This window comes from Thamnophis elegans, chromosome 16 (assembly GCF_009769535.1).
Source record: "Thamnophis elegans isolate rThaEle1 chromosome 16, rThaEle1.pri, whole genome shotgun sequence".
Taxonomy (NCBI): domain Eukaryota; kingdom Metazoa; phylum Chordata; class Lepidosauria; order Squamata; family Colubridae; genus Thamnophis; species Thamnophis elegans.
This window is the reverse complement of record NC_045556.1, coordinates 18,479,443-18,492,372: the sequence shown is the minus strand read 5'-3', so window position 1 is coordinate 18,492,372 and position 12,930 is coordinate 18,479,443. Positions and strand designations below refer to the sequence as shown.

General features: G+C 46.9%; 1 protein-coding gene across 1 annotated transcript; it reads left to right on the top strand.

Moving 5' to 3' along the window:
* The first annotated feature begins 8,018 nt into the window (after positions 1–8,018).
* On the top strand, positions 8,019–9,380 carry KBTBD13 (kelch repeat and BTB domain containing 13). The gene has a single exon (XM_032232561.1). It carries the CDS (start codon positions 8,019–8,021, stop codon positions 9,378–9,380), a length of 1,362 nt encoding a protein of 453 aa, XP_032088452.1.
* The last annotated feature ends 3,550 nt before the right edge of the window (positions 9,381–12,930 follow it).

The following is a 12,930-nucleotide window of genomic DNA, read 5'->3' as shown; positions in this document are numbered from 1 at the left end:
GGTGTTGGGAGAAGTCACAACTTCTGGAGGGAAGTTTTTCCATTGGTTCATGGTTCTCACTTAGTTCTATGTTGCTTCTCTCCTTCCTTAGTTTCCACCCATTGTTCCTTCTCTTAGCCTCAGGTGCTTTGGAGAAGTCGTGGACAAAGAGAGCGTAGTGCTCTCTAGCCCCCGTTGCACCTTGACAGCGTCTAGAGATCCACCATTTTTGAGAATCGAAGAGCCAGAACTTTGGTGAGGAATCCCAAACCTTATTTTAGATCCGTTCTGCAATTTCAAAATCACTTCTGCAAGTGATCAGGCGAGGTCCAACTTCCCGCAAGATCGTCTGTCTGTTCCCTGGAGTCTGGGGAAGAGGAAGAAATGGTGTTGGGGTGGAAAGATGAGCATAGATGACACACTTCACTCTTCGAGTGGGGGAAAAAATGAGTTGCAAATCTGTCCTGGGTCTCCTTTAGCTGGGGATCTAAAAGCCACCAGTTGAAAAACTGGCCCACCATGGGCAAGAGACACGGGTTTCTCTCCGGGAAAGAGATGTTGGGCAAAGACAGCATAATCCTGCTCTTGGGATAATTGAATACTGCAATGTGCTCTACATGGGGCTGCCCTTGAAGAGCATCCGGCGACTTCAGCTAGTCCAAAGTGCAGCCGCGCGAGTGATCGTGGGCGCACCACGGTTCGCCCACATAACACCGATCCTCCGTGAGCTGCGTTGGCTACCTGTTGGTCTCCGGGTGCACTTCAAGGTCCTTCTTACCATCTACAAAGCGCTCCATGGTAGTGGATCTGGCTATTTGAGAGACCGCCTTCTCCGATTACCTCCCTTCGTCCCATCAGATCGCATAGAGTAGGCCTCCTCCGAATCCCATCCGCCAGTCAGTGCCGACTGGCGACTACGCGGAGGAGAGCCTTCTCAGTTGCAGCTCCGACGCTATGGAACAATCTCCCCATGGAGATCCGCACCCTCACCACTGTCCAGGCCTTCCGCACAGCCCTCAAGATCTGGCTATCCCGACAGGCCTGGGGATAAGACTCTACTCTTGCCCCTCCCGAATGTTGAATGAATGTTGGGTTTTATTGCTAATTATTTTTATTCACATTTTCTTTTTGTGTTTTGTCCTGCACTCCCCTCCCCTATTATTGTAAGCCGCCCTGAGTCCCCTCAGGGAAAAGGGCGGCCTATAAATGCTTAATAAAATGAAAAAAAAAATGAAATAAATATAGGCAGAAACATCTCTTTTAAGAGGCACCGCTGGCACCATATTTGGCATCTTCAGACAATCGCTAGTGACCTGGACTGACCCCGAACTTGGCACCTCTCTAGTTTCACCATCCACCCCAGCCTGGATCTTTGATTTGTGACACCAGGGATGGATGCAGGGTCCTGATGCTGCAGAAAATCAAGAGATGGGACTGCGAGATCAAGATAAGCTTTATTTTGGCCAAAAGGTCCAGACAGAGATAACAATTCCTAACATCTGGACAAAAACCTATAGAAAAGACAGTTTCTTATATATCTTTCTAAGAGCAACGTACACGGAAATGCTTAACTTCACTTCTTATTGGTTACCTTGAGGAAAGAGCCTTATAAGTAGGTAGAGTCTTACTTCTCCTTTTGTCTTGGGTCATAGGTACTGAGTACGTGTCTCTAAGCAACCTTTAGCTGACCCTTGTGGTCTTTTGAGAACTATTGAACTCTGCCGTTAGGCACTCGCTTTTTGCTCTTTTGCAAGCTGCAACTCTGCCTATGTGGCCTTTTAATACAGAAGTAAAGGGCTCCTGAGAGGCTGTCTAGCCTGACCCAGTAGGTTTCACACTTAATGCCCAATTCTCACTTTACATCCTACTTTACTGAAGTCTTGCATATAACCCAGAACCCCTCCCAACCTTGACAATCAAAGGAAAAAAATGTGGTGTCTAAGAAATTCCCCTAAAGGACTTCAAATGACCTCAGTGCTGCACCAATGGAAGGTCTTGTCTAAAACATTTGACCATCATCTCATCAAGCTAATGTTTGTTTAATTGCATTGTATTGAATGAACCATAACGGACTGGATTCATTTTAAGACCCCTGATGGCAAAGCCATGGTGTGCATGCCAGAAATGGCACACAGAGCCCTCTCTGGCAGCACATGCGCCGTCACCCCAGGCCAGATCTCCGTGGTGTTTCTTTCGTGAGCTTCTATTTCCCTGCAAACGATGAAACAGAAGCTCACGAAAGAAGAAGATCTGACCTCTTGCCCCACTGTTGGTGTTGGGATGCCTCGCCTTTTGCTGGCCAACTGACCTTTGCGTCTCTGTCAGCGCATGCACATGTTCATGCATCTCAGTGCATGCACATGTTTACACATGTCTGCACATGCATGTTCGCATGTGCACCTCATGCACGCCTTTTAGTTTGGGCAAGCTTGTGCGGTTTGGGAGCTCGGTGTCGAAAAGGTTTGTCATAGACACTGAAACATAAATCACGGTGGCTGTTAGGAATATAATATAACGGTTGGGCTGGCAATATATAAATCATATAGCAATGCTGTACCTGTTTATTTATATCATACTATAATTGTGATTGGTTGCCAGAGGGAGCCAGAATGACTGTTAGCTCTGTTTGTTAGATGCTGGGCTGATCTGATCTGAGTGTTTTGGAAGCTGGCTGTTAGAAAGTGCTGTGAGCTATTGTAAGTTTTGCAACAGCTAGCAAACTTTGACTACTGAACTGGTTGTATAATTATGGACTATGTTATTTGGATTATCCCTTAACTGAAAGACGTTGATGAGTGACTGTCTTATCCATGTATGACTTGGACTGTTTGATGGACTCTGATACCTCTATTTCCACGAAAGTAAACACCTATTTAAACTGCAGTGTCTCTGTATGCTGGTTTGTGTGTTCTCCAATACAACTCTCACAACGCTTCGCTGAACGCACTCGCTCTCCCAACAGGGAGCTTACCTAACAGTGGTGAAACCACTATAGTGGATTAATTAACCTGTTAATCCACACCCTAGCAAATGACATGATTGCTCAGAAATTGCATGAAACCATCCACTGATTCTCAGTCATTCAGGTCATGGTTGATCACAGGGGTGCTTTTTTCAAGAGGCCACTGGACTTTGCTAGGTGTTTTTTTTGTTTTTTGTTTGCTTAAAGAGGTTTCACTTCTCAACCAAGAAGCTTCTTCAGTTCTGACTTCAGTTCGGTCAGAACTGAAGAAGCTCCTTGGATGAGGAGAGAAATGTCTTCAAGGGGAAAACCAAAGAAAGTCCAGTTGCCTTTGGGGGGAAAAGAAGGACCCAAGGGACATCCACCATGCCATTTGCTTGCTCTTTGCTTGGCTGTTTGTATGAACCCAGCCAGGTTGTAGGATCCTTTGTGATGATCCCTCAGTGGAACCCATGGCAAAGACACGAAGCTTTTCCAGAGGAAGTGCAGATGTTCAAAGGCGAATCTAATCCCGTGTGCTTCAGACCAACTTGTCTATTTTTTTCCCCTTCTGCCCTTGGCCTGTTTAAAAATGACAGGCAGTCTTGTTGATCAACTAGAGGAGTCTTTCTTTTGGGAATGATTAAAACCCTGATTCCTAAGACTTTCGAGATGTGTTAACTGCTACAATTCCCAGGCTATGGAGAGTAGACTTATGACCAGACTTTGAGTAAGTTTACTAACTGTAATTGCCATTTATTACGGCAGGATTTATGGCGTGCTTTTCCAGTAATGACGCTGGTTCTCTAATGGCATTTGCTGTATTCACGATGGGCAGGGAGAGGAGAAATGTGGCAGGTAACGGTTGTGCATGTGAAACTCCAAACTTTCTCCTAAATAAAAAGAATATGTTGAAGATTCTTGCATTGCTTTGCAGCCTGGCAGCTTTCTGCACGCAGACATGAAACATTAGAAGTTCAAGTCAGGTTGGCAGCAAGTTTTTTCTGTGCATAATAATACTGGATTCTGGGTTGTGCTCTCCCCCCCTGCCCAATACACATCTACAGATGAAAGGGCCCTCAAAAATTCCGCTCATGGTCGTTCCAAGAGGCACAGGAGCCAAAAAAAGAAACACTGCAGCCAAATTTGTGGGATAGACATTTTTGAAAAGTTAAAAAGGGGAGGGAGGGAGGGAGAGAGAGGGGGAAAGAAAGGAGGGAGGAAGAGAGAGTGAGAAAGAAAGGAGGGAGGAAGAGAGAGTGAGAAAGAAAGGAGGGAGGGAAGCGGGAAGGAAGAGAGGGAGAGAGGAGGGAGAGAGAGGGAGAAAGGAGGGAGGCAGGAAGGGAGGGAGAGAGGAGGGAGGGAGGAAGAAAGAGGAAGAAAGGGAGAGAGGAGGGGGAGGGAGGGAGGAAGAGAGAGGGAGGAGGAGGAGGGAGGGAGGATGAAAGAGGGAGAAAGAAAGGAGGGACGGTGGGAGGGAGGGAGGAAGTTAGAGGGACCGAGGAGGAGGAGGAGGGGGGGGAAGGAAGAAGAGAGAGGGAGAAAGAAAGGAGAGAGGGAGGGAGGCTGGAAGAAAGGGAGGGAAGGAGGAGGAGGAGGGAGGGAGGATGAGAGAGGGATGAAGACCCAACTTCATGTGTTCAGCCATATCCCAAGCATTATTCACTTGCCTTTTTAAAGGGACAGCTTTTGACCTGGGTAGTGGCTTCTTCGGATAATCTGACTAGGGATTCATGCATATTACCTACTGTGTGCACAAATACACTTACGCAAACACACACACACACTCCTGTAATAAAGGAGCAAATAAAGGAGCAAGGAAATTCGATGGGTTTCAGAGTAAACAAGTTGCGCGGAAGCCGATCCAAATGGGAAATGAGATGAGAGACAATTACAGGCCTTCAACTGGGCTGCCCTTTATTTTTTGGAAACTGGCAAACGCCCATCCTTCTAAACAGGAGGCCAAACCTCAGGGGGGAGATTGACATGAGTCTGTGATCAGGTTGCACCCATAAAACTTCCTCGTATGAAAGAGATGAAGCAGGAACACCTTATCTTTTCCATGCAATGAGAGTTTGGAGAAAGACAGGGGGGGACAATGGTGTGTGTGTGTGTGTGTGTGTTTGTGTTTGTGTTTGTGTGTTTGTGTGTGAACAGAGCACAGTTGGTTCATTTGCACCCTCGGCATAATCTGGAGAGAGCGAATGGGCAAGAAGTTTGCAAGTTCTGATTCCTTGATTTTCTTTCTCCCTTAAGCCAAGATTCTTCACTCGAGAAATGGATTGCGGCAGAAGAAGCTGAGAGACAGCTGCTTCACCCAGGTCAGCCCTGGCCTTTAGGTGTTTTATTGGTGCTGTAGGAAGTTAGCACCCACCCCCTTTCCCAGAAAAATGCAATATTTTAGAAAATATCAAAAGGGCAGAATATGGGCCACGCCCACCTCACCCCAGCCGGCCCCTGCCAGGAGTCTCCATGTGGCCCATTCATCATGCCAGATAACTGGAGAGCCCGCACGGAGGCTCAGGGAGGAGAAGGGGGAAATGGACCTATCAAAGGTTCCGGTAGTCCGGAAACGGTCTGTTTCTGGTCAGGGGGAAGCAGTTTTCGCCCTCCTGGAGTCTCAAGGAAAGCCTCTGGAGCAGTGTTTCTCAACCTTGGCAACTTGAAGATGTCCGAATGCTGGCTGGGGAATTCTGGAAGTTGAAGTCCGGACATCTTCAAGTTGCCAAGATTGAGAAACACTGCTCTGGAGTCTGGGAAGGGTGAAAAATGCCCCCCTCCATCTTGGTGCAGGAGGCCAACTAGGACACACCCACCATGGCCATACCCACACAGCAATGGGGCAGTGAACCTGTTGTTGCGATTTTTGAAGCCCACCCAGTGGTGGGTTTCAAAAAATTTTGGAACATTTTCTGTAGGTGTGGCCTGCTTTCCGGGTCCACTGGTGGAACCTCTTCTAACCAGTAGATTTGACGAACCGGTTCTACTGAATAGGTGTGAACTGATAGAAACCCACCTCTGAGCCCACCCCTGAGAGGTAGTGCAAGATTGGAAGATGTGGAGAGACAATTGCCAAGAGTTGGACATGACTGAATGGATCTCATCCTTATCCTCAACACAATAATAGAACCTTGTGAGTCTGAGTGTGCTTCCTCCTCCCTCCCTTTATCACTGTGTGGACTGTGAAGTGCCCGAGATGAGTTTTCTCAAATGTATATTATTTTCTTGGCCCAGGCGTCACTCCAGCATTGTTTATCTGGCCGCTGCCTTGGTAGCAGCTCTTCCTCCTGACCCTGTAGAAGACAAAGACATTCCCTGGTCTTCCTCAGGGGCCTCTACAGGATATTGGAGAGAAAGGTCAGGATGGGCCAGGATGGTGCAACCAAGTTGTGTATGAAATACATAAAAAAGAGCTTTGGCTGAGCTATTGTGGCTGTTGTCTTGACTTTTTTTTCCAGCCCTACCCTGGTTTTGCTCAACTGCTAAAATAACTATTTAAAAAAAATCAGTTCTGGAGAATAAGTCTCCATGCGACTGATTGCAATCTCCTGAATTTTGGTGCTCCTGAATTTTCCGTTATCGGCAGGAAGCCAGATTCACTTAGCCCTTGATGTAATCCTAAATTCCTCTGTTTCTCTACTGTGGCAACTTTAAGATGGATGGACTTCGACTCCTCTTAATGGCTGACTGGGGAATTCTGGGAGTTGAAGTCCATCGGTCTTAGTTGCCAAGCTGGGAAACACTGCTCTATACAATTCTTGAAGCCCCCCCACTCCAACGGCAAAAGCCTACAAGAGAAGGTCTCATGTCATGTGGTTCTGCAACCCAACAAGACAGACACAGACTCCAGAGGACAACTAGAACTGCAGAAAAAACAATTACTGCCAACCTGCCTTCCATTGAGGACCTGTACACTGCAGGAGTCAAAAAGAGGGCTGGGAAAATATCTACAGACCCCTCACATCCTGGACATAAATTGTTTCAACTCCTACCCTCAAAACGTTGCACACCAAGAAAACTAGACACAGGGACAGTTTTTTCACAAACACCATCACTCTGCTAAACAAATAATTCCCTCACCACTGTCAAACTATTTATTAAGTCTGCATTACTATTACATTAATCTTCTCATCGTTCCTATCACCCATCTCCTCCCACTTATGACTGTACGACTGTAATTTCATTGCTTGTATCCTTACGATTTATATTGATTGTTTCCTAGCATGATTTGATGGCTTATTTGTACCCTATGACTATCATTGTTGTATCTTATGATTCGTGACAAGTGTATTTTTTTTATTTATGTACACTGAGAGCATATGTACCAAAAACAAATTTCTTGTGTGTCCAATCACACTTGGCCAATAAATAATTCTATTCTATTCTATTCTATTCTATTCTATTCTATTCTATGTATTCTATCCTATTCTATTCTGAAATTCCTTCCCCTCAAGGCAGCACCACTGATCTTCAAAAGCTGTATCAAATGTGCAATTATTGATCTGAAAGAGGGGAGATAATTAAATAGGTGGCTGGGTATGAAAAGAAATTTAGCTTTAACCTTAGCTAGGTCATAAACCAACTGAAATCAAATGTAGGAGTTATCCTGTCCCCCACTGCCTGCATTTTCAGACTGTGACCTCTGACCTTCCATCCACAAGACAAGGGCCCATGTAACCCAGAAAAAACGGGGAACACCCCCCCCCCAATTCTAGAGGCAACGAGAGCCATTGCGCTCAGTGCTGCAATCACCTTGTGTTGAAAGGTGACCTCTGAAGATCTGCGTGATCCAAAGAGGGTATTGTTTCGTTTTTGTTTTAGCTTCTCTCCTTTGCAAGGAACCGAAGAAATGCGACTGCTATCAGCTTGCAAATTGCATTGGAAGGATGTGATCCTGCTCATGTTGCTGGCTCCTCTGGTCACATGGAGACCAGTTATCTTTAGAAGGGAAGCATTTATATATAGAGCGGGCAAGCATACCTTAGCTCTTCGATTCAACACAGGAGGTTGGAAGTTGACAGGGACCGCTGCTTTGTCCCTGGCAACACGCTTGCGGATGGACTAGGGAGAAAGCGATCCTGTCAGAGAAGACGGGGCCATGCAGTCACAGCTGGTGGATCGCGTCCGGATCCAGGTGGAAGACACCTTTTTCTCGGTGGAGAAGGCCCTTCTGGTGGAACACAGCGAATATTTCCGTGCTCTCTTCCAGTCCGGCATGAAGGAGAGCACTCAAAAGGAGATCCAGATCAGGAATCTGAGTGCCGCTGGATTTTGCGTCCTGTTAAAAGTCCTGGAAGGGGAGCATCCTCTGCTGAACTGTGAGGAAAACCTCAAGGCGGTGGAATGCGCCTCCTTCTTGCAGGCGACGGCCCTGGCCAAGTACCTGATTGCATCCATCAATTCTGACAACTGTATCATCCTGTTCCAAGCTGCGGCGATGTTTGGCCTTCTGGATCTTTTCCGCAGTGCTGCCCTCTACATCAGAGACAGTTATTCCGATCTGGAGGAATATCTGGACTGCCTTTCTCCAGATCTTTTGGATTATGTCGAGTCTCTTCTCCCGAGTCGCTTTGTGGCTGTGGGAGCTCACACCCCCACCTTTGAGTTCCTGGAGGATGTCTCGCGCTCCGTTTGCTACCTGGATGAGGAAACCAACACCTGGAGGACCCTTTCTTACTTGCCACTCACCGCCAGTACTTTTCTAGCTGGCATGACGACCCTGGATAACAAAATTTACATTGTGGGAGGGGTCTACGGGTACAATAAGCAGATTGTGGACCAAAGCTTTTGCTATGATCCAGTAACCAACGTCTGGAGTGAATTTTCTAGCCCTCAGCAACTCCGGTATGATATCACCTTGACGGCACTGGAAGATACTCTTTACGCTATTGGTGGTGAGTTTGAGAAGATCCCGCTGAAATCAGTAGAAAAATTCAACCTGTCCACCAACAAGTGGGACTTCCTGTCGGATTTGCCTCAGCCAGCCGCGGCTGTACCCTGCGCCCAAGCCATGGGACGGATTTTTGTTTGTTTGTGGAAGCCTATCGACACCACAATCATCTACGAGTACCTGCCCCAGAAGGATGAATGGCTTCCCATCTCAACCCTGACTCGGCCCCAGAGTTACGGCCACTGTATGGTGTCTCACAGGGACAATCTCTACATCATGCGCAACGGACCTTTTGACGACTTCCTGAGATGTATGATAGACCGCTTCAATCTCACCACGATGCAATGGACCTCTTTACCTGGCCAGTACATGAACAGCAAAGGAGCACTCTTCACCGCCGTCGTCAAGGGGGACACGATTTATACGGTTAACAAGATGTTGACCTTACTGTACACCGTAGAGGACAGCACATGGAAGTTCAAAAAGGAGAAAGCTGGCTTCCCAAGAAGTGGATCTCTGCAAACCTTTCTCCTCAGGTTTCCAAGAACAGACCACAGTATCGCAACGTAAACGTGGCAACTCTGTGGATTATTGGGTGGTGGCCATCTGACCTCACATCTGAGCTTTCCTGCAGAGTCCGCTTTTCCAGACTTCCTGTGATCTCAGCGTTATAAGATCATGATGGTTCGTTCAAAGTGAAGAAAGTCTCAAGAAGGTGCTTGGGGCAACCTTCAACCATTGCATGAACCACAGTCTTATCTTCTTGGTACTGTAGATGACTTTGAGGCTTTATGAATGGTGAGCAAGGTACCCATTTGTGGCAACAAGATTGTTCTGATAGGCCAGGCCTCGGTAGAGGTAGTCGATGGCACTGGCCTATAAGCAGAAAAGGCCAATAATCCATCAGAAGTCGAGGGATGCTCAGAGCAGAAATATGGAGAGAGAGGGGGGGAGGGAGGGAGGGAGGGGACCAAATACATTTGGGATAATGTCTCCTGAAATTTTGGCCAGGTTTGTTTAGTCCCATCACTTGATAAACAGAAGCTGCTAACACTAGCCGGGTTCAGGCAACACATTTAAGTTGCTTGTTAAATTCATCCATTTTCTAGATATGCATAATGAATCAGAAATTAAACAAATAGGCTGGTTTCTGTCTCTAAATCCTAAATCCTAAAAAATGAAGCTAAAATTAACCATTTAATATGTGTGGAGGTGCAGTTCCTTTTTCCTGGCCTGATTGTCTCTCCTATCTAAATTGTAAGCATTTTTTTGGGGGGGGGCTTAAGGCCATGATGGAGAACCTATTGCATGCATGCCCGAAGTGGCATGGGGAGCCATGTTGTCTGGCACGTGCAGTGTTTCCCATTCCTCTTCCGGGTTTTTGGCACGCATGCACATGCAATGATCAGCTGGCCTTTGTGTGTCTGACAGTGCCAGAAACAGAAGAGCTGGTCTTCCATTTTCTGGTGTGAGCATGCATGCTGGCCAGCTGATCGGCACATGCGCATGTGCAGCAGTAACTGGAAGACTTGCTGGTTGGCGCACACATGCCCCCCTGGGCAGCTCCTTTTCCTGATCACGGCCCAGACACACACGCATGAAGTACTCCCTTTTCAGCATTCGGTACCACATGTGCGTGCTCCCTTTTCGGCAGTCGGTGCCAAAAAGGTACGCCATCACTGGCTTAAGGCAATAGCCAGGTTCATTGCTACAGTACAGCAGGGTACAGAGAACGCTCTGAACGGATAATTACTGGTCTGCATTTAACACGTAGTGTAAAACCCAGTGGAGATATTGCATGGAAAATGCCTCATGGTGCAATTCCCTCTCCCTGAATGTTTCTGGGGCTTCAAGAAGGAATCGTTCCAGATGCTGCCAATGATGCTAGGGGGCTGGTCCTGAGACTTTTGCCTGCCCAAAATACATTCTACCCCTGAAGGACACTGAGAGTGAGGCCCCCACCTTGCTAAATAGATTTTACAGAGAAGAGCCCTTTCCTCCTGGACAGAGTAAGAGAGCTTCTTGTTCTCCAAATGGAAGGATGACAGCAGAGGTGGGTGTCACATACTGTAACAACCAGGGCGGGTGGGCAGGCCCAACCATTGTTCGGAACTACTGGTTTGTCCGAACCGATCCGAACCGGTAGCAGCTCACCTCTGGATGACAGTCCTTAAGTAGGGGAGAAAGTGCTTTCTGCAGACCACAAATCAGTGGTGGGATTCACTTACCTTCCCTACCGGTTCGCAAATGTGAGCACATGCACCACATCTGCATATGCGCACCTCCTTCTGCGCATGCACAATGCTTGCGCATTATATTGGGGCGGGTGGGTGGAGCCTCCCACAGCCACCACCCCAGTTCGCCTGAACCGGAGAGAACCGGCTGAATCCTACCTCTCCCACACATCTATCTGTCTCAGTAGAGGAAACAGTTGTTTTTTTCAGTCCTGGGCAGAAAACTTTCCCGACTACCTGTGGGATTGAAACTGTGACCTTCAGCATCTGCTGAGAAGCGAGATGGATTAGCTGCCCCAGGTTCTCCCCACTGAATCGCACCAATATTAACATATCTTGCTGTTAGAGCTCAGACATTTCAACCGAAGCACAGGAAATGCAAAAGGTTTAATTTTTTTGTTAGAAAAAAAATTAAGTGTACCAGGAAGAAACCGGCTAAACTTTTAAGGAAAGCTAAGCTGGTTTTATTCCATTTGAATGCAGAGTTGGACTTCAGTCCAATGCGAAGTATTTAAGCCTCATGGCTTCAGTGGAAAACACTTGCCCTTCCATGGTACTGAGGATCCCTTGCCAAGTTTGTTCCTTCGGCTAGCAACCTCTGTTTCCTGTGGTGATATAAACAAGTCCTGTGTATGTGTTTATAGAATTTATATTCTCAGCAATTAAAGCTGAGGCAGGCTATAAATAGACCCTTGGTAGAGGACTAATGGCTTCAAAATAAGGGCGGATTGAGCCAATTTGGAGATGATTTTTTTTTAACAGGGTTTATTTTTTTGCACTAAACGGTTTTGTTCAATCCAGATGGCCTTGTTTAAAAGAACACAGCTCTTAATTCTAATCAGCTTCTAATGCAAAGGCAAAACTGGAATCGTAGGCTAATCGGAGATAAGAGGGATCTAAATCATGGGACGAAATGCTTCCATGGGGATCCTTTAAGCCAGACTTTGCAATAGAAATGGGTGTCTAGCATATCAAAGAGAAGGATTAGGGGAGACACGATAGCTGCCTTCCAGTACTTGAGCAGCTGTCGCCAAGAAGAGAGGATGGACTTATTCTCCAAAACACCAGAAGGCAGGACAAGAAGTTATGGGTGGAAACTTGCTAAAGAGAGGTCCAGCCTAGAAGTAAGGAGAAATTTTCTTGGCAGTGAGAACAATGGAGTATGTTCCAACCTAGGCTTCCTGAGACACTAAAAATCACACACTTAGTCCCCCAAAACCCTCTTTTTATTTCAATGGCTGTGAATTATGTTCATTCACAGCCCTTAATGAGTCACAAATAGTTTGTAAAGAGTCTGACAGAGGTCTGCCACAGTCTTTCGGGATAAGGCTGATAAGCACCCACCTTTATCTCCCTTGAAAGGCTGCCAAAGACCTAATTGCCAATTAGCTTTGCAAAGTGAAACCGAGCACAGAGTCAAAACCAAGTTTCAGAGTTGAAACTGACCAGAACGAACAAAGTTGCTTCCTGCAAAGGCTTACATGCCTTTGCTTCTCCTTTATGTTTTATGGGAGGGGCCTTACTCCCAAGTCACCCCTTTTGTCTTAACTGTTCTTGCCTTCTGGTAGCTCTACCCATGCGCACACTGGAAACAGGCTCCCCTATTCCTCTGTCTCGCTGATGTCTGAATCTGGAGGCTCCGGAGGCAGCACATAACTCCCAAATGGCTGTTGACCCCTCTCTGCCTCTGACGCACAGCTCTCGTCCGAGCCTTCCCCAGACTCCAGGACTGGCTCATGTTCCTCCCCAACCTCCTCACTGTCGGAGTCTGCGACCAGCTCCACAGGCTGCCGGTGGACCACAACAGAATAACTTGCCTCCCTGAGCTTTCAAGAATAGACTGGGAAACCATTTGACCAGGATGGTGTAAGGTTTCCTGCCTTGAG